The sequence below is a fragment of the Colossoma macropomum genome, unplaced genomic scaffold (genome assembly GCF_904425465.1).
Source record: "Colossoma macropomum unplaced genomic scaffold, Colossoma_macropomum, whole genome shotgun sequence".
Classification (NCBI taxonomy): Eukaryota; Metazoa; Chordata; class Actinopteri; order Characiformes; family Serrasalmidae; genus Colossoma; species Colossoma macropomum.
This window is the reverse complement of record NW_023494806.1, coordinates 8837993-8857949: the sequence shown is the minus strand read 5'-3', so window position 1 is coordinate 8857949 and position 19957 is coordinate 8837993. Positions and strand designations below refer to the sequence as shown.

At 37.8% G+C, this 19957-nt stretch overlaps 1 protein-coding gene across 1 annotated transcript; it reads right to left on the bottom strand.

Moving 5' to 3' along the window:
• Window positions 1-1337: 1337 nt before the first annotated feature.
• Window positions 1338-8873, bottom strand: LOC118827646. Its single transcript, XM_036599082.1, has 7 exons — window positions 8768-8873; window positions 7619-7739; window positions 7045-7153; window positions 3994-4138; window positions 2769-2892; window positions 2333-2447; window positions 1338-1649 (listed from the first exon to the last, which is right to left on the bottom strand). The coding sequence occupies exons 1-7, from the start codon at window positions 8826-8828 to the stop codon at window positions 1611-1613; spliced, it is 714 nt and encodes a 237-aa protein (XP_036454975.1). The 5' UTR covers window positions 8829-8873; the 3' UTR covers window positions 1338-1610.
• Window positions 8874-19957: the final 11084 nt, after the last annotated feature.

The window sequence follows — 19957 nt, the reverse complement described above, 5'->3', positions numbered from 1 at the left end:
TATATACATGTTTTGGCAACATATGCTGCCATTCAGATGACATCTTTTTCAGAGAAGGCCTTGCTTATTTCAGCAAGACAATGCCAAACTGCATTCTGCATGTATTACAACAGCTTTGCTCCGTATTAAAAGAGTCTGGGTGCTAAACTGACCTGCCTGCAGTCCAGACCTGTCACCACTGAAAACATTTGGTGCATTATGAAATGAAAAATACAACAAAGGAGACCCTGAACTGTTGAGCAGCTAAAATCCTATATAAAGCAAGAATGGGAAAACATTTCACTTTCATAACTACAGCAGTGTCTCCTCGGTTCCCAAACCCTTACAGAGTGTTGTTAAAAGAAAAGGTAATGAAACACAGTGGTAAACATGCCCCCCTCCCCACTTTTTGTTGGCATCAAATTCAAAATGGGCATATATTTATCAAAAAAACAATAAAGAAAATCTCAGTTTCAACATTTGATTTGTTGTCTTTGTACTACTTTCAATGGAATATAGGGTTTAAATGATTTGCACATCATTGCATTTTGTTTTTATTTACATTTTTCACAGCGTCCCAACTTTTTTGGAAATGGGGTTGTATTATATGTGTGGTGTGTGTGTGTGTGTGTTGGGGTGGGGGACAACGGTAGAGTAGAGTGTGCTGTTGGTGGTGACCTCCCCCACAGGTTGGCTGGATATCTGGATATTATGTACTTTTCTGCTTTAAGTATAACAAAACTACTGTTCTCTGAACAGAATCATGGCTTCACACAGCTTTCCATTTGACTGCCATTGCAGTGTTGTAGCGTATTCAAGACATGTTATGCATGAAAATTCTGGGTTTTTATTCTCTAGCAGTTATTTCCTGTGTCTAGTCTGACAAAAATTCTTACTGTGAAGGCAGGGCTAGCTTTCCATGTTTATGCGTTACAATACGAAGGATGGTGTGAGTGGGAACTTGGAAGCGGAAAGTGCAGACGTCAGCCAATGCTAGACCAAGTAGTTAACCTAATCAAGCTTATTGTATGTTGTGCCTGTGACCGACTTCAGCCCTTAATATAGCACAACGACTTGTGCAGAAGCGGTGTGTCTCCTTTAATAGCGGCAAACACTACAATCTGTGTGGAAAGACATGCTTTCCATCATCTTAATTGAAAATGTGGTGGGAAAATTGTCCTTTGAACATTTCTTCTGAGGAAAAAACACATTTATATAGTTATATCGTTACTACTGTTTATCGTTATTGCTATAAATATTTTTGTTTAGTAATTTGTATTATTATAAATTACATTACATTATAACAAACAGTATAAACATATTTATTATTATCAAAGAGAACAGAGAAGAGACTTGTGCCTTGCTTAAACTTCAATCATTTATTGATTCATCTACAAGTAACAGAACAATAATGATGACAAATCTTTGGAGTTTCTTAGAAAACAGATAATGGAATATGAAAGTAGTAAAAAAGCTTATTTGTACTACAGAAACATAAAGTGAAACATTGCAATGCAGAGCAGAAACATTTTTTCAGGCATGTCATTAAAGAAAAGACAACATTGATAATTTAGCTGTTTAGCTGCCATGATCACTTTAACCTCCAGCTTTGTTCACCACTGTGCGTTCTTTCAAGCAGACGTGGGTTTCATGGCTTGACAGCGCTTCCCCTGCAACACAGAGAAACAGAAGAGGATCAGCACACTGACTGACGCGTGGGGTCAGTGGTTTTCAGTGGTGAAAAGTTATGGCCTGTGGTCTGCGGTTTACAATTTAAGCGTACAATGGTTTCTATTTGAATGAAGTTAAGTCAGATTGAAACCAAGATAAATGAAAACAATGTGAGGGTTAATCTGGTAGAAAAATAAACCAAGATGCAGTTCAGATAAGCATGATGGGGCATGACTTAGTACTCTGAGCTCTAGACAAAACTGGATAATAGATAATGTCTTTCATGGGCTGAGTTTCTCCTCTACTGATTCATACTCAAGCAGTATGTGTGAATGTTTTGTTTTACACCAATTTATATATTTATTATTAAAAACAAATAGCTCCAATACATAGAACTCAAATGAAAAAATAAAAGAAAGGAAAACAAATGAACACAGAATAGACTTTTTTTTAAAGAAATTCTCTAGCATTTTTCTACCTAAACTCTAAGCATCTGTTCATTGGTTTCCCTAATAAGTATTTGCCCATTGCCTTCCATGATAAGCATCTGTCCTTTGACTTCCATCATGAATTACTAGGTTTTCTATCAAATTGTTGTGTCTGGTAATCAGCCACGTGCTACAGATGCAACATTGACCTATTCATTTGTACGTTATGTACCTTGAACCTGCACATTATGTACCTTGAACCCGTTCTTTTGGCATTTCTTCAGTTCTTTGTCCAGCCAGTTCATCCGTTCTTTGACCCACGGGGCATCAGGGGGAGCGCACAGAACCTTGTTCTTCTTGGTTTGGAATCTAAAAGGTAAAGACAGTCACCCATTACTGCCACTGCTAGAACTGGAAAGAAAGTAATACATTAAGATCTAAGATGTTCTTCATCAGGCACCAAACAACTAGCTTTAACGGTACATCCAAAAAGGTTCTAAACACTTTTCTGTACCCCTTTTTAAATGCATCAGTCTTTAGCTGAGTTATCAGACTGAAGCATTATATAAACTGTGAAGAGGAAAATTAATCAAGTGGAGCTGAGTATTTAAATGGCGGTGGTAGCCTTTTATCCCATAGGTTAAACTGTTTAATGAACATAAAACCTTGTTTTCTGCTCGAGATACTCACAAGATAGCATCGATGGAGCATCCATTCTCTTTGAGTTGCTTGTGGTAGCCGACAAGAACTTGATGTGGAATAGAAAGATCTCTGACTGACAAACAGCAGTCCACTGCCTGATCCCCAAAGGACACTGAGACAGAGAGAGAGAGAGAGAGAGAGAGAGAGAGAGAGAGAGAGAGAGAGAGAGTGAGAGAGAGAGTGAGAGAGTGAGAAACATAGGTGTAGGAATCAGCTTTGTAGCTCTGTCTGTCTGTACTGGTTGGTAAACTAAAGGAGGAAAATGGTTAGGAATGTTGTGATTTATCTCAGGATGAAGGTGAAAGAAAAATATATGCCTCTGCCAGTTTCTGAATTCTTGTTGGTCAGTGAAAATGAAAGTGTGTCTGGGTTTATGTATGTGTGAGTGTGTGTGTCTGTGTGTGGTCAGTGTTTTGCAACCCTATATTCAACATCTGTAGTGCAGATTCATGGTGGGGGTGGTCTCCCTTTGGCAAAGCAGCAGCCATTAAAATTATATCAGGGCTCTCAATTCCACAGCACTGATAGCTCTGCTTGACTTTCATGATAGCCACAATATTCCATTGACTGCACCAGAGCAGTTAATGTGATGGGACATAAAGGCACATAAAGACTCCACGTGGCACAATAATGTTCTCCTTACAGTAAACATTCCACATAGAAACAGACTTTCTGTCTAGGTTTGAACTATATATATTACAAAATATGAGAGCAGTGAAGAAGGAAGATTGATATTGATGAAACCTAAATCAATCGAAGAGATGTTTTCTTGTTTTTTCATCCAAGTTGCACAAAATATCTTTGATAGAGAAATAAAGCCAGGTTAGACTAACCTACAATGTCTATGCAGAAAGTCCTATGCATAACATAGAACATAACAGTAAATGACAACAAATTATTCTGTATTATATTGTTACTTACAAAGTTCTTACATAATGTCATAGTAATATATATATATATATATATATATATATATATATATATATATATATATGTATATATAGTGTCTGATAACTATAGTATATATAGTGATGCAACATCTCTCTCTCTCTCTCTCTCTCTCTCTCTCTCTCTCTATATATATATATATATATATATATATATATATTTGCAACAAATACATAGGTATGTTGCATCACTGATGGATAGATATTCAGATATTCACTACACTTATACCCCGTCGTATATGATGGATGGGTGTATTAGAGCTCACCTGTCCAGTTGCTGCTTAGGAGTCCAGTGAGCCAGAGAGCCACACACAGACTGCTAACCCCCGTGGAAGACATCGCAGACAGACAATGAAAGAGGATGTTGCGTATTTCAGCACAGTTCAGAGGGGTCGTCTGCTGCTGAGGATGTTAGCCTCCTATTGGCTTGCTCTGTGAGGTTTCCCTCTCTTCCTCTGTCTCCTCTCCTTCACAGTGTCTCTTTTTATAGAGCAGTAGGTTTCGTTTTATGTACAGTCCCTCCCTTAAATTCTCTCACATGTACTTTTCTTTGAAGTGAGTGGGGATTCCCAGTGCTCTGGAACAAAGGTTAACCGATTGTCCCACTGCACAAGACACAATAAGTGGCTGTTAATAAATAGTGGCTCTTTAAAAGCACCAGACACACACTTGCTTTGATACAATTTGATATTGTGGACTCATATGCGTGCATAAATGTTTAAATACATATCTAAAATAACGTATACCTTGCATGTTATATTGGGGGGTTGATAATAGAGGAGTAAACACAAAAGACGCCACACTTCTTCTGCGAGAAAGCACTGCATATTATGACCACAGCAAGAAAGGCACATGCCAACACGCTGAACTTGCAGTGGAGGTCACTTCTAGCTACACACTTCTCCCTGACGGTGACCACCCCCACACAAAACACCTACACAACCCCACTTCCCAATAGAGAAAAGCTGGCATTTTCAAATTAGGAAATAAATAAAGAAGAAAAAAGTTTGTCTAGACAGCAATGTTACGCAATTGCCTACGAGTAAAATTAATTTAATTTATCCAATGTGTATTGCATATATATATATATATATATATATATATATATATATATATAAAAAATAGTTCAAATAGTTTGCAGTGAACTTCCTGTAGTTACTGAATAATAAGCCTTAGTATGTAATAAGCCTGAGATTTTAACCCCTTGAAATCCCAGGCTTGTTACATACTAAGGCTTATTATTCAGTAACTACAGTAACTCACTGGGTCCTGGCCATTTAAGGGGTGAAACTCAGCAAATAAACAGAAAATACCCTGATTAAATGTGTTCTTTATGTAGGATGTCTTAACTAATTTTTAATTACAAAATCAACAAAACATGGCATTTGACTGGGAGTTTTAAAACCTTTGTACACCACTGTATATCGATCGCACATGTACTATATAGCTTATATGTAAGTAAATGTTTGTAATATACTTAAACCCAACTCTATCCTTAACCTCAGGAAAAAAAACAAATGTTTTTTTTTTGTTGTTTTTTTTTTAACATGAAACTTCTGGCTTAGCTCTGGTTTTCTCTGTTTATTTAGGCCATTTTGTCCTGAAAATGTACACAACAAGCACACACACAACACGTTCATATTTAACAGCGATTGACGCTCTAGATGAATCCACATCACAGTGACACTGGGTAGCACCAGTGAGTACTGAGCACTCATCTTTCTCTCATGCTACACACTCTGAATGCCAGTTTGTTGGCTTAATTACTCACACACCTCAAGAGAACTGCAAAGTTATGCAAAAGTGCAAAGCAAGTATGCCAAGTACATATAACCACATCTTGCATAAAAATGAAAGAAAGTGTTTTTCACACTTTCTCACTCATGTATTGAGTAGTTGTCCAGCTGTCTTATAAGTTTCAGATTTAAGCACATTCAGTATTGCTTATTGTGTGTCGAATGCATTTTTCCAATCAAGACCAGATGGTGTGGTACTTTTTCTCAAATTATAATGCCAGCTCTCCAAAGGAATGCAAGGCTCTATGAAAGATGCTTTCGATTCTCTTAAAGAATTAAAGCAGCGCTGGTGCAAACATCTATTTACTCTGTAATTATCAGTTACAATCTCGGTTTCAGCATCAGTGTATTAAACACTGTTGTGACACCTTTTCCTTGAAGACAATTACTGTTTGACTTTGGGAATTCCACTGTTTAGAATGCATACTTTATTATTACGCGCATGCAGTTTCGTTCCCTTTGGTTTGCCGTAACAGGAGTGCACTGTTGTTTTATGGAAATTGTGAGTGATGTTGAATTTACAAAATGCAAAGTAACTTGTATATTTTTCATCTTTATTTAATAAAGTGCAAAAACAAACTAACTTTATTTAAATTCACTCATCTCAAAACTAAATACACACAATTCATGAAAAACATATACAATTATTTATTGCTTAAAAAAGCTTTGAGGTGTGCACATGGACACATGCACACGCACCAACTCACATACAAGCTTAATTTCGGTTGTGATAATGATAAGGACATTTGTGTATCACTGCTGAAATGTGAACAATTAAGAGAAAACAATCGGAAAAGTAAAACAGATAAAGTGTTGCAGCTTCTTTCACTTTGTGATGACGGCACAGAGCATATGGACACAAAGGCCTGGATGTTCTTCCACTCAGTTTAGGCCGATGTTTCGATCCTGTTCACTCACTGTCTTTTGTTCTGCTATAGAAAGAGAGAGACAGAAAAACTAAGTCACTGCAGCCAGGTAAATACAACCTTGTTATAGCAAAAAAGCATTTGTATCTCTGAACTGGTAACCTTACAGGGGAAGGAGAAGAAAAATGGTTCTAACATAATTTACATTAAAGATTCACTAAGTAGGTTTGGGGGATTTTGGGGACCTCTCTGGTGAAAATGAGTAATTGCACACAACGTGCAAAAGAAGAATTTGTAATGTCGGTAGTGTTTCGAACTCCTTCTCTGAGAGGATGAATCTGATGCTTGAGAGTGCATTGAAAGAGTATTCAAAGAGACTTGGTGCAGATGAATCATCCAATGGTTTTAAGCGAATTATTTACTATTGTCATCATATCTTCATCAGCATAATATTTATTTTGCATTTGAGACCCAAACATTGAGGCAGACCTTCTTTTTAAACTGTATGTGTGACGATGATATGTAAAGATGTATGATGTGGTCTGATCTACTTTCCTGCAAAATGTTTAGTTCCAATCTGCATCTAATTTAGAGAACAAGGTAGCTCTCCATGACAAGAGGTGGTGACCACTGCTTTAGAGGATAGTGTGCTCACCTTTTTCTCTTGCAGCTTCTCCAGGTGTGCCATGAGTTTTGCCACCCAAGGATATGCTTTGTCGTCTGCAAGTGGAGAACATAGCCTCTTGCCTTTCCTTGTGATGAACCTAGACAGAGAGAAAGAAGGTGAGTTTTCATGCACTCTTTTGATGAACAGAAAGGTTTGTTTGGACTGAACTACTTTTGGTTCCATAAAGAACCTTTCAAAGGATGGTTCTGTAATGGGAAACTGTGTTTTTCAACCTGACCTCTATATGCCGCATCTGCAGCATACAGTCAATTATCACAGATTATCACCTCTACTCAATACAAGAGTAGAAACCTGAAACAGCTGCCCACTGACTTCTATTATGAATATGATTTGAGTCAGTTAATGTTCTGTTCATTTACTATGTACAAGTAAAAGTGTGGTAGGTGATTGTTTGCTACAAATACAGCAGAGATGGAGGGCTGGAGAATTCCTTTAAAGTACCATTGCAAGTTTCTCCAGGGAACCAAAATTTTCTAATGGCATATTCAAAGGGCAATATTTGCTAGGGCTTCAGTTTGTGTGGAGGCGTGGAACTACTTACACAGTAGCTGATAGGGAGCAGCCAGTATCTGGGCCTTGCACAATGTAGGACACTGCAATGTGACGTGGAACCAATTGTCCTGAAGTCGACAGACAGCAGTCCATGGCATCATCAGAGAACGCTAGAGAGAAACCATTGCAAAAGTGTAGTTCAGTGGATGCTCAGTTATTCTGTTAGTAAAGACTACACATCTCTGAGCACGTTCATGGGGTCCAAGAGAACCAAGCAGACAAAATCTGGAGAAAAGTGAAAGCTAGACTATCAGTTCCTTGCAATTTCATGGATTTCAAGGATTTCTGGAACGCTGTGTGGGAATTAGGAAATTAGGATTACAAGAAATCCGTCAGCTGGAAGACCCATAAAGAGGTCTTTCAGTACACAGCCAAGTGCAGAACATGGAAATGTTGTTGACCTTTTCGGCCTACGTGGATGCGCTGTGCCAAGTTCATGTCATGTACAATAGGGCTTCAGTTTCAAATGCTGTTGCCAGCAATTACTGGCCTGAGAAGTAGCTTTGTATTAGGTCAGCATTTATTCAAACTCACATCCCTTGTCCTTGTTCTCGAATGAGATATATTGAAAATACATGACAATATATTTTTCATATATATATATTTTTTTTCAACCTCTCATTCTGCCTTAGAACTAAAAATGCTGGTTTTGCTACAGTCGCTTTAAGAAATATACTTGAAAAAAATCTCTGCTCTGATTGGCTGCACTGTACTGTAGTTGTAAAGAAGTTGGAGCTGAAACATTTCCTATAGCTTCAATGTGGATGGGTGGAGCTAAACTGCTGCAGGCTGAATAGGCAAATATATGTAAATGTGTCAGATTTGTGACATCAGAAAAACTTCAAAATGAGCTTTGTTTACACATATGGAATACATGGACTGATAAGTAAAAGGTAAGGCTTTAAAACTTTAGTAGTGTTTGCATACTGCATCAAATTCTTAATCAGTTTTCAGTGATATGGGCCCTTTAACATCATTTTGTCTTTCAGTTTACCTACATTGTACAGTACGTGCAGACATAATGTATTACATTCATGTGGAAATGATGCATACTTTTAAATAGAGTAAATCCAAAGCAGTTGAGTGCATTCAAAAACAAGAACATGCAACTGTTTGTAAGTGTGTGTGTTTGCCTTACCTTCCGTCTTGCCCCAGAACACTGCTGAAAAGAGCAGGAGAGCAGCCACTGTAGTAGACATGCCTGTCTGTGTGTTCTCTGAGCGTCAGGTGCAGATGTGTGCAGGTGCTTGTTCTCAGGTGGCCACATGCAGCTCTATTTATACACCTGCTGGAAAGCAGCACTGACTTTCACTTTCAATATCTTATAAACTCATCAACCCTGAAGGTATCTTCAATCTCCACCTCTCCAGCAATCCTTTTTTTTTCTTTCCAATCGCTTCCCGTCATATTCCCTCCCCTCACAAACCTTTTTTTTCCTTTTTCCCACACTCTCAGAAGGCTTTTGATGCTGCACATGAAGTTGTAATTTCTTCATGCTTTCATAAGTCCATGGCAGATCTGCAAATCTGGTCATGGTTTTGCACAACGGCTATGCTTTTGTTGAATTTTAAAAAGCGAAAGTAAGTCAGCACATCCTCTGCAGAGAATACCTTTATATATTGCATTTTTTTCTGCAAATGTTAGTGCACTACTTCTATTTTTTGCTAAGTTTAACATATGTGAGAAAAAACACATAAAATATAAAATGTGCCATAACTTTTGCACGGGCCACATTTTAAGGTTTTTTTTTCCCCAATATGTTAAATTCAGCAAATAAACAGTCATTTTGCATTAACATCTGCAGAAATGTGCTCTCTGTATAAGTCAGGAGACAAACTTGCGCTTGTCTAGCTGAATTCTTCCAACCAAGATATCAATAATTTCTTTCAAAAGTTTATACAGACAAATAGTTTTAAAGGTGATTTCCAGTGATTTTTCAAGATTTCCCAATACTTCAGTTCTTCAGATGTAAACAAAGTCATTCAGAGTGATTGAATGTGAAATGGAGGCCTTGTAGAGAAGCTTACCAAGTGTGATTTCTTTGCAGAGGTGGGGTTAGGAACCAGGGGTCTCCATGTCTACAATGCAAATTTAGCCATTTTATTTACCATACAATATGAACTGGACCAGCACATGTTCTGAGTTTTTGGCAGCGTATTCGTAACCATTTCATGTAACTTTCTGTGAGGTAACTTTTACAGGCTTTGGACATGTGGTCCCTATCACTGCTACTATAATCAATTCTACACAGCGCATTTCACATCTAAATATTCAGAATTACTTTGTTTACATCTTAATGTTTAATTACGCAGAAATATTGCAAAATCAGTAAAATTCCCCTTTACACAATTTTCAAACTACGACTTTTGCACAATACTGTAACTCTACTGTTCAAATGTTTGGTATCACCGTTTTTACACATTTTTCTACATATAAAACCATTTTGTTGTAAATAAATATATAAAATGATTCTGATATAGCAGTCTTGTATACACTGTTTGTCCTGTGCATTGCAAATTCACATGTTTCAAATAAACTGTGAAGAAATTTCTTGTGTCCAGAACGATGAATGGAGCTGGAAATGATTTTAAATTGTTGATCAACGTCTGAGGCAGATAAGTTGAGGAAAAAAAGTATTTTATGATGTTAGATTTGCATTGCATGAATTAATGTACAATGTGACTCACTGTGAAAAGTGAATTGTTGTGTATTGTCAGCTCTAGCACAAACTAAAGCATTGCTTTCTTAAACGGGAATTAATTAAAGGGGACACATCTAAGCATCATTAAATCTTTAGGATGCAACAAAGTCATTCAGAGTGGTTTGGTTTGAAAAGCTGTGTTTTAGAGAAACTTATCAGGTCAGAATTGTTCATAATGGTGGTAATGGGAACAGGACATCTGAAGGGTTGAATGCCACTAAAACCTCCCTCACAGAAAGTTATTATACAAAATGATCACAAATCTGTAACACTTTATTTTGATAGTCTTCTGTAAATGTTTTGTAGATGCTCAGTCTGTCTTTAGCTAACGTTAAAGGATTATTAATTATTAAATATTTATTAAATATATAAATAATATAATTATTAAATACAAATGAACATGAGATTGAGTGTGACGGAATCTGTTCAGTCTAACCCTAACCTTGACTTCATCCCGAAACCTAAACCTACTCCTAAACCTAACCCTTACCCTAATGATGCTAATAATCAACTATTACCAGAAAGTTTGTTAAGAATTTAAGTATCTGTAGATGATTTATAGGGCCATCAAAATAAAGTGTGAACTTTTTAAAATCACTTTATTATCAAGAGGAAGGCGAGGCAGGAGACTGTGCAGGTGATCGTGCATAGGCCCTGTTGCTTAAAACATCACTACCAGTTGTCACGTGTGAGACTGAGGCCAGCCACTTTCTCAAGAAGCAGCGGTGAGTTCCTAAGAACCTATGTCTGGTTCCTGTTCCATTTTGCACTGCTAAGCACTTCAGTGTTGCTCACCGGACACATAAGCATTTCTTCCTTTTCTTTGGTAATTTAGAATTTCCACCTTCCTCTCATGTTTCTCACATGTCAGCTGCATGTATGTGGATCCTTCTTGAGTTTCGGGAGCTGAAAGGTCAAACTGAGTCTGATTAGCATTATCTAAATTACATGTCTAATTCACTGCACACTGGCTTCAAACTGCACTAAGTTGTTAAGTAATCTCAAATAGACTTGTTCATGTATAGTATGTCATACAGCAACAAGCTGCATCACCACGTCAAGGCTATTTGAGATTACCTAACAACTCAGTGGTATGAAGAAAGAATGCAATGATTTAAGCATGCAGTCTGCCAATTGCTAATTGGTTGGATTCAGTGGCGTAACTACTAGGGGGTAATGCACTGTGCTCATTGTGCAGGGGTGCTGGCAGCAATCTTTATGAGGCCCCTGACATAATAACAACAAATAAACAAATTATGTTATCCTTTTGACAATATAATAAAAATATTGAAAAAATATAGAAACTCATTTTTGTAAGGGACATTACTCATATATATATATATATATATACATATATCTTACTCCACTCACGAGACATGCGGTCATATGCAAAAGTCTGGGCAAACAGGTCAAATGACGTGTGGTTGACTATGAGTGAACATAAGTTAACACATCCTCTACAGACAGCACACTTCTGCACATTTTAATGCACACTCACTGTTTATTTGCTGAATTTAACATTCTGAAGAAATAAAATATCCCTGTGCAAAAGTTACGACACATTTTATATTGTATTTTTATTTTATTCCAAGATGTTAAACCTAAATAAATATTTAAAGTTGTTCTCTGTAGATTATGTATTACTGTATTTTTACTTAGGAAATCAACAAAACATGTCATTTGACCAGGGGTGTTCAAACTGATGCAAACGACTGTAATTTTCCACTACTTTCTAGCTGTGTTAGCCTTGCAGCTCCAGTGTGAGAACTAAAGAAGAAAAATGTCTTTCCTGATAAACTATATTTGGCGTAATGGGAAAATGGTGCGAATTTGATTTTTTGCCAAGTCATTCATTTAAAGATGTAGAAATGTCATGTCGAAAGCGTCTTCTATCCATGTGGCTTGGTAACCGATCTGAGGATGCGCTGCCCAAAACAACAAATGCTTGACTTTATCTTGATGGTAATCAGCACGTACCTGACTAAACTTCAGGTTCTGGCATCAGCACAGGGGTTTGTGTTTCCTTGATGCATGTACCACAAAGACAAGAGCGATAATCTTTTGAGCCAAAACCAATGCTATTGTTGTAGCTGCCAATAGAATTTACCCCATTAGTCTCCAGGAATTGATTGTTGTGTCTGTTGTATTACTTGAACAATTTATGCACATTTCCAGAAAAGATCATACACGCATACAGAAGAGTTTGTTGTTAGGTGTTTGTATAGTCATCGTCTGCATTTGTTGAATTTATTGTCTGTTGCCTGCAGCTGTTTTATGTTCAATGTAGCACATAGTCCTGGAGAAACTCATCTGTGATGAGAAGAAATGACAATAAAGCAGACTTTGACCTTAATATCTGTGATATTAATAATATTTGTGAAGGTTGTGCAACATTTGGTTAGGTTTGAGTGACGTTTTACAGAGTATACAACTATAGGACATAAGGTCCAAAAGTTTGTAGACACCTGCTCATCCAGTGTTTCTCCTGAAATCAAGGGTATTAATAGTAAGTTGTCCCCTCTTTGCAAGATAACAGCCTCTACTCTTCTGGGAAGGCTTTAGACTAGACGTTGGGACACTTCTTAGAGAATTTGTTTTCATTCAGCCACAAAAACGCTCCAACTCATCCCAGAGCTCCAACTTATTGGATAGAGCACCATCACTCCAGAGAACGCAATTCCACTGCTCCACAGCCCAATGCCGAGGCGCTTCTTACCTCTCTTGCTGACACTTGGCATTAAACATGGTGATATTTGGCTCATTTGCTAATGCATTACTGGCAATGCTTTTCTATGGAGATCATACATGCTGTAACTGCAACTGAACATGTGTGTCAGCAATGGGTGCGCCTTAAAGTAGGTGAATTCACTTATTAGAACGGGTGTCTGGACATAAACATCTCATTTGTGTTATATAATGCGAAACAAGACAGTCTACCAGGACTGTTTTATCACATGAAACGAGTCAGTGCTTGACATCTGATAGAGAAAATACACAAGAGTAAGCTTGCAAGCAAAAGAGTAAAGTAAATGATGCAAAAGTGGAAATTTGTTTGTATTTAAATGCTCCTTGCAATTCAACTCCTCAAAATCCTTTTGACTGAAACAGCCTTCAACGATGCAGTGGCCTAGAAATGCAGCCCACCTAGGCCGCGGCCTAGCTCATATAGTGCAACTTGAGCCTATAACATTAGCATTTTATGCACATTTCTAAAAAAGCACATATGCATTCATACATTGCTCTTGCATAATGACATTTTCTGCAAATCGTATGACAGCTTTGTTGGGTTTGTGAACTTACCCTTAGTATGTGAATATACATACGTGAACAGGTGCTGTGAGAGCATGGGGACAGTGTGTACCTAAGACATGTCTACACGTACTCTTAACTCAATTGCACAATAAACTATAGTATTTCAAACTGCAAAGTTGATGTTTATTTTGGCAGAAAGGGTTTATTCAGAGTTTCATCCATCCCTGATTGCATAATCATCCTATCGGACAGAGAAAAAAAAAGGACAAATACCGTGGAATGCAAAGGGTTCTGAAACTACTTTTTCTGCTTTGTAACAGAGAACTTGACAAAAACACAGAAGAGGAACCATTGAAATGAGAAAGCCCCTCTGTATTCAGTGGTGAAGTATCTCTGTCACAACAGACCACAGATGGCACTTTGACTGCATTAAACACGCAATCAAAACGTTGAGTGTGAGAATACAAACTATTTCATTATGTGTGAAGAACAGTGCTCGACTAAACAATGACGCAGGAGTGGCCACCAATGTCCAGGCCAGCCTCGCTGCTGCAACGACTTGTTTCACAGGTGAACGCTAACAGGTTTTTTAGTTCCGTTACTCTTCCTGGAACTGTAGATGGTTTGAACTCCAGCCAAACATAGAACTGAAAGCAAATCTGGTTGTGTTTGCTGTCATTGGCCTTTTCGTGAGCTAAAGAAAGTAAATAAAACCGCAGTAATCTGAGACCTGCACAAGAGAAGTCCGTCTAGGGTTAGAAGGAAGAGGAAATATGATATAGTAAAGCTACAATGCAATCACTGCACTGACGCTTCATTAACCTGTATTCAAAAGCCTTAGACAATATAAGCGATACATGATAGGCCAGTATGAAGACCTTGCTGCTGAAAAGTACCCCCTGAGGTGTTGGTAAAATGCAGTTGGCCTAGTGTAAAGTAAGCTGAAGCATGACCTGAGTCACCCTGTCGAATCACTCTGCAGTGTCAAAATTGTTCAATTTAATGCCAGGTGATATGCACTACAGTGGTGCTTGAAACTTTGTGAACCCTTTAGCATTTTCTATGTTTCTGCATAAATTTAACCTAAGACTTCATCAGATTTTCAAAAAGGCCTAATAGTAGATAAAGAGAACCAAATTAAACAAATGAGACAAAAATATTAGACTTAGTAATTTATTCATTGAGGAAACCGATCCAATATTATATATCTGTGAGTGGCAATAGTATTTCAACCTTTAGGATTAGCAGATAATTTTAGTCAGGTGTTTTCAACCAATGGAATGGCAATCAGGTGTGAGTGAGCACACTGTTTTATTTAAAGAACAGGGATCTGATCTTCACAACACATGTTTGTGGAAGTGTATCGTGGCACGAGCAAAGGAGATTTCTAAGGGCCTCAGAAGAAGAGTTGTTGATGCTCATCTGGCTGGAAAAGGTTACAAAACCATCTCTAAAGAGTTTGGACTCCACCAGTCCACAGCCAGAAAGATTGTGTACAAATGGAAGAAATTCAAGAGGGGACTGTTTTGCTGCATCTGGGCTGGGATGGCTTGCCATAACTGATTGAACAATGAACTCTGAATTATGCCAGCAAATTCTAAAGGGAAATGTCAGGACATCTGTCCGTGAGCTGAAACTCAAGAGTACGTGGGTCATGCAGCAGGACAACGACCTTAAGCACACAAGTTGTTCTACCAAAGAATAGTTAAAGAAGAATAATAAAGAAAGTTCATGTTTTGGAATGGCCAAGTCAAAGTCCTGAGCTTAATCTTATAGAAATGTTGTGGAAGAACCTGAAGCAGTTCATGGGAGGAAACCCACCAACATAACAGAGTTGAAGCTGTTTTTTACAGAGGAATGGGTTAAAATTCCACCGAACCGTTGTGCAGGACTAATCAAGTTACTGGAAACACTGAATTATAGTTATTGCTGCACAAGAGAGTCACAACAGATACTGAAAGCAAAGGTTCACATACTTTTCCGATCACATATATGGAATATTGAATCATTTTCCTCAAAAGACAAATGACGTAGTCTAATATTTTGTCACATTTGTTTAATTTGGTCCTCTTTATCTACTATCAGGACTTACATGAAAATCTGATGAAGGTTCAGGTCAAAATTATGCAGAAATATATAAAATTCAAAGGGGTTCACAAACTTTCAAGCACCACTGTATATTGTTTTACTATACACTAAATAGGAATAAAAACTACTTTCTGGTTCCTCACATCACTGAACTGCTCCTGAATAGTTTCTAAATGAATACCGACCACTTTTAAAATCAAGACATCTTACTTATGTATGTTTGTCCACTGGGGCAGCAGTGTTGCTTACAGTGTTCCACTGCTCCATAGTCCAAAGCTGGGGGGGGGTTTATATTTCTTACTGATGCTTGGGATTAAGAATGGGGATCTTAGGCTTATTTGCTGCTGCACTATTGGCAATGCTTTTCTATGAACATTATACAAGCTGTATCTGCAAGTGAACACCTGTGTCAGCAATAGGTACCTTAAAGTACATGAATTCACTAATTCGAAGGGGCATCTCGACATAAACTTCTCATATAATGAGAAAGGGGATAGTCTACTTGGTGCTTTGGCCATTGAGAAAATTTTAGCCGCCTCAGAAGGCTTGTCTCCTTCTACTACATATGGCAGCCTGTTGCTGAATGAAAACAGTGTGGAATGTTTCACACTACAGTGGAGCTTCATTGAGTGTCACTGGTGCTGCACACCCACAAGCAGCTATGCATTGATGCATAATCATATCTTGATAACAAGAACACAGGGTATTGCTAGCTAGCTAGCACTTCAGTTAAAGAGTGCTGCAGCTGAGTGACCAGAAAACGTAATTTCTTTGAAAATTTGGTTCAATTTTTGCTTCAGAGCTGCAAAAATCCAGAGGTGTTTCTGTCCATTCTTCCACTGTGAGAAGAGAAATCAATGCTATGGGTCTGAAAGGATGTGTAGCTGTCAAGAAGCTGTTACTGAAGGAAAGGAAATAAAGAAGAGAGAATAGATGAAACTGCTGTTCTCAAAGAAATGAACTGGCCACTCCAGAGTCCAGACATTATTGAATATGTGGGATTATTGGATTGTGAGAAGCAGAAAATGCAACCAAGTACTAAGACTGAACTTTGGAGGTGTGGGAAAGAAATTCCTGCAGATTTCTTTAAAAACTGAAACCAAGTCTTCTGAAAAGAATTACAGGTATAATAAAGGCAAAGAGTGAAAAACTAAATACTGAAAAAAGGGAATAACTTGTACTGAAGGACTGTTAACTGGTAATTGAGCGAATGAAGGGTGATCTTTGACTTTTGTAAGATAAAAACAGACGTCTGTCACGGCTCATCTCATGTTTGTATAGAGAGAAGAAACAGAAAATGTTGAGGATCCAGAAAACTTTACAAAATTGAGAACTGCAAAGATGAAATGTGGAAAAAAATCTTTTGAAGGCCTGATGAATGTATGTGGTGTATATATATATATATATATATATATATATATATATATATACTTTGTTGTTTTTCACACAGGCAGTAACTGCATTTATTCGGTGATTGGTTTAATTTTTACATGTTACTGTGCTTACACTGTGCTTACACGCACAGTTGTATGTATTTGATTGCTGTGGGCTTAATCCTATTCCTCTAGTTTGCACATATACAGAAAAGCTCTATGATGCAGTTCTTAACAGTACACTACAACCATTTCCTATTATAAACACAGTACTTGCACTAAAACTGGCTACTTCTCTACAGAAGTACTTGACTTAAGACACAGCATCTGTCTCATGTCTCATTTAAGCTGCTGTAAATTCTCAATACTTTGTAAGGGGCCGTGTACACATCTAGATAAATTATCAGTGAGATGTGGTGACATGTGAATGAAAGTTCAACAGACAAACCACTAATTCTACTCTAACCAGCAGGCAGTGATTTACCCTGTTTCCATAAGGCATTAAGTGATGATGCAATGCACACTTTGTCAAATGCTGTTTTCCCATGCTAGACGAAAACTGCCTGAGGGTCGAGTTTAAGGAGGCGGGCCTTCATATCACTCTGAAACCGTTTACAGTAAGTGCTCCTGAAAGGGACTTTCACTGCACAGTCAACATTCTTGTTTTGAATATCAGGCACTTGTGGTAAGTCATAAGTGATAAGAGTGACAACAGAAATGCTCGGCAGCTCTTTCAGGAAGTGCTGCGTTATCCAGGGATATATGTTATCCCATAAGCTGGACAATACCGCTGTGCGTGCACTACTGTGGGACAAATGCACTGCTAGGTAAATTCCCACACCTCAGCTCAGTTTTAATGTGGTTGACCCCGATTGAATATCTGAAAATATTTGGAAAACATTCCATTTGAAAATTATGATAATAGCCCACCAGGTAAAAATAGAAGACCAGGCCTCAAACAGAGATATGTGATAAGAAATATCCTTTCAGGACACTGTAAAAAAATACTGTAAAATTTACAGTGGGGCACAGGCAGGTTATTTACTGTAAGACATTTACCAGTAATTTTACTGTAATTCTAAAGCAAAGAAGTCATAGTCTCTCTGGACGTGGAGAGGTGGGTACCTCTCAGATTTAGTCACGGCCAATCCCACCCGGAAACCAAGTCTCTCCATCGCTCAAAGCTTGGAGAAGAACACTAACTGTCAATTCTGCAACGTTAGCTAACGGACACATGCATAGACTCATGCTGCAACCTCCAGAACAATAGGACCAATTCCTAGTCAATATTCAGGAACCCCCTGGCTATCTTTTTACAGCTAAACAGAACAGACACTGCTCCCACCACTTACATATGCACCGTCTAAGCCATACTAATCTACTTGACATGCACATAAAATGTTATTTTTATGAAATCTTGCATGTTTTGTGTAACTGCTGTGGAACTTTAAACAATGTCTTTAATCCTTCCATTTTACTGTTGTAGAAATATCAGAAAATTCTGGGATATCTATACAACAAACTGTTAAGAACGGACATCAAATCACAGAATTCCTAACAAAATGCAAACACGTTCCATCATTTAAGAAAACAGCATGTTATCACAAATTGTATTTCAATATACTGTAAAAATGCAGTAAAGCAGTGAAAGAAAATGGCAAATTTAACATCCCAGGACTATGAAATAATTTTCTAAACCAGAGCAAACAGCTTTAATTTAATAATGTATGCCAGCCTTTTTTTTTCTCTGTCTCCACTCCAAAACAATTACATTTTTATGCACGTAACATGTAAATCAAGTAAATCAGGCCTATGCTCCTTCATTTATTACTATATTTAAGCCAGTAAGCACAACATAACTGCAATCAGATCTTCTCGGGTGGTCTGAAGGCTTATCTTGGTCACACCAACTTTCTTCAGAAGCATTCACCCTTCTGTGATTTCCCTGGCTGTCTTCTGTGGGTCAGGCTTGTTTTGTTTAGGCCAAAAGGGTGTGTACTATACAAAGGAGCAGACTTTCCTTTGTATAGAAGGGAAAGTACAGTTTTCCCGAGAAAGAACCAATACAGGAGCACAAATAACAAATTTACTAGCACATGAGGTAATCATATAGCCCTAAAGGGAAAGGCATGATGATTAGCACAACAGCTTCCTGCATCTAAGGTGTTTTTCTGTACATAGTTGTGACAGTATGAAGTATGCATGGTTATAATCCATAGTTCTAAATACCATGCAGCGCGACATGCATCTAATCAGTCCAGTGGTGTTATCTCTAATGCTGCACAGTATAAGCACACATTCCTATTAAGCCACAACACTGAGAAACTCTGTATGGCTGTAAACAACATAGTCTTTTGGGAATTTTCATACATCATTTTGCTGTCCCTATGAGCTCATTTACAGTAGCTACTACAGCACTTTAAGAAATTCCACATGCACAACATGCTTTATTTTGTTTTGATATAAAGGCTACGTGTGCAAAATGGGAACAGGCGATCATGCAGGCTCACAACGTTGTTTACAGCTAGAATTACCAACTATGGCAGATTTTAGGCAACATGTTGAACTCCTCACTATCAGATGATGATAATCACAGAGAATTTTCCATATCTTGAATCCAGTTTCCAGTTGTGTGTTTTGAAATCACTGTCAGTTAACTGAACTTTTAATGTAACTGGTTGGGCCACCTAATGTTATATCTACCAGTGATTACAAAATTTGGCACTGGAAATTGGATACAAGGTTCAGAATTAAAGATCCTTGGTATGTTCCAACATGACAAACTAAGGGCCTCCTTTCCGATCAGCAATACTGGTTTTATCCATATTAGCCTACACCAATGTACATGTAACCTTTGCTTTGATGTAATATGCAGTTAAATGTAATAATTGTATGCTGCTCCAGAGGACACTGG

Coding starts and splice junctions, on each gene's coding strand:
- LOC118827646 (XM_036599082.1), bottom strand. CDS start 8,828: ATGTCTACTACAGTGGCTGCTCTCCTGCTCTTTTCAGCAGTGTTCTGG. Junction 4,139..7,044: donor AGAAGCTGCAAGAGAAAAAG/GTGAGCACACTA, acceptor ATAGGAGGCTAA/CATCCTCAGCAGCAGACGAC. Junction 1,650..2,332: donor GCCAAAAGAACGGGTTCAAG/GTACATAATGTG, acceptor TCTGTGTTGCAG/GGGAAGCGCTGTCAAGCCAT.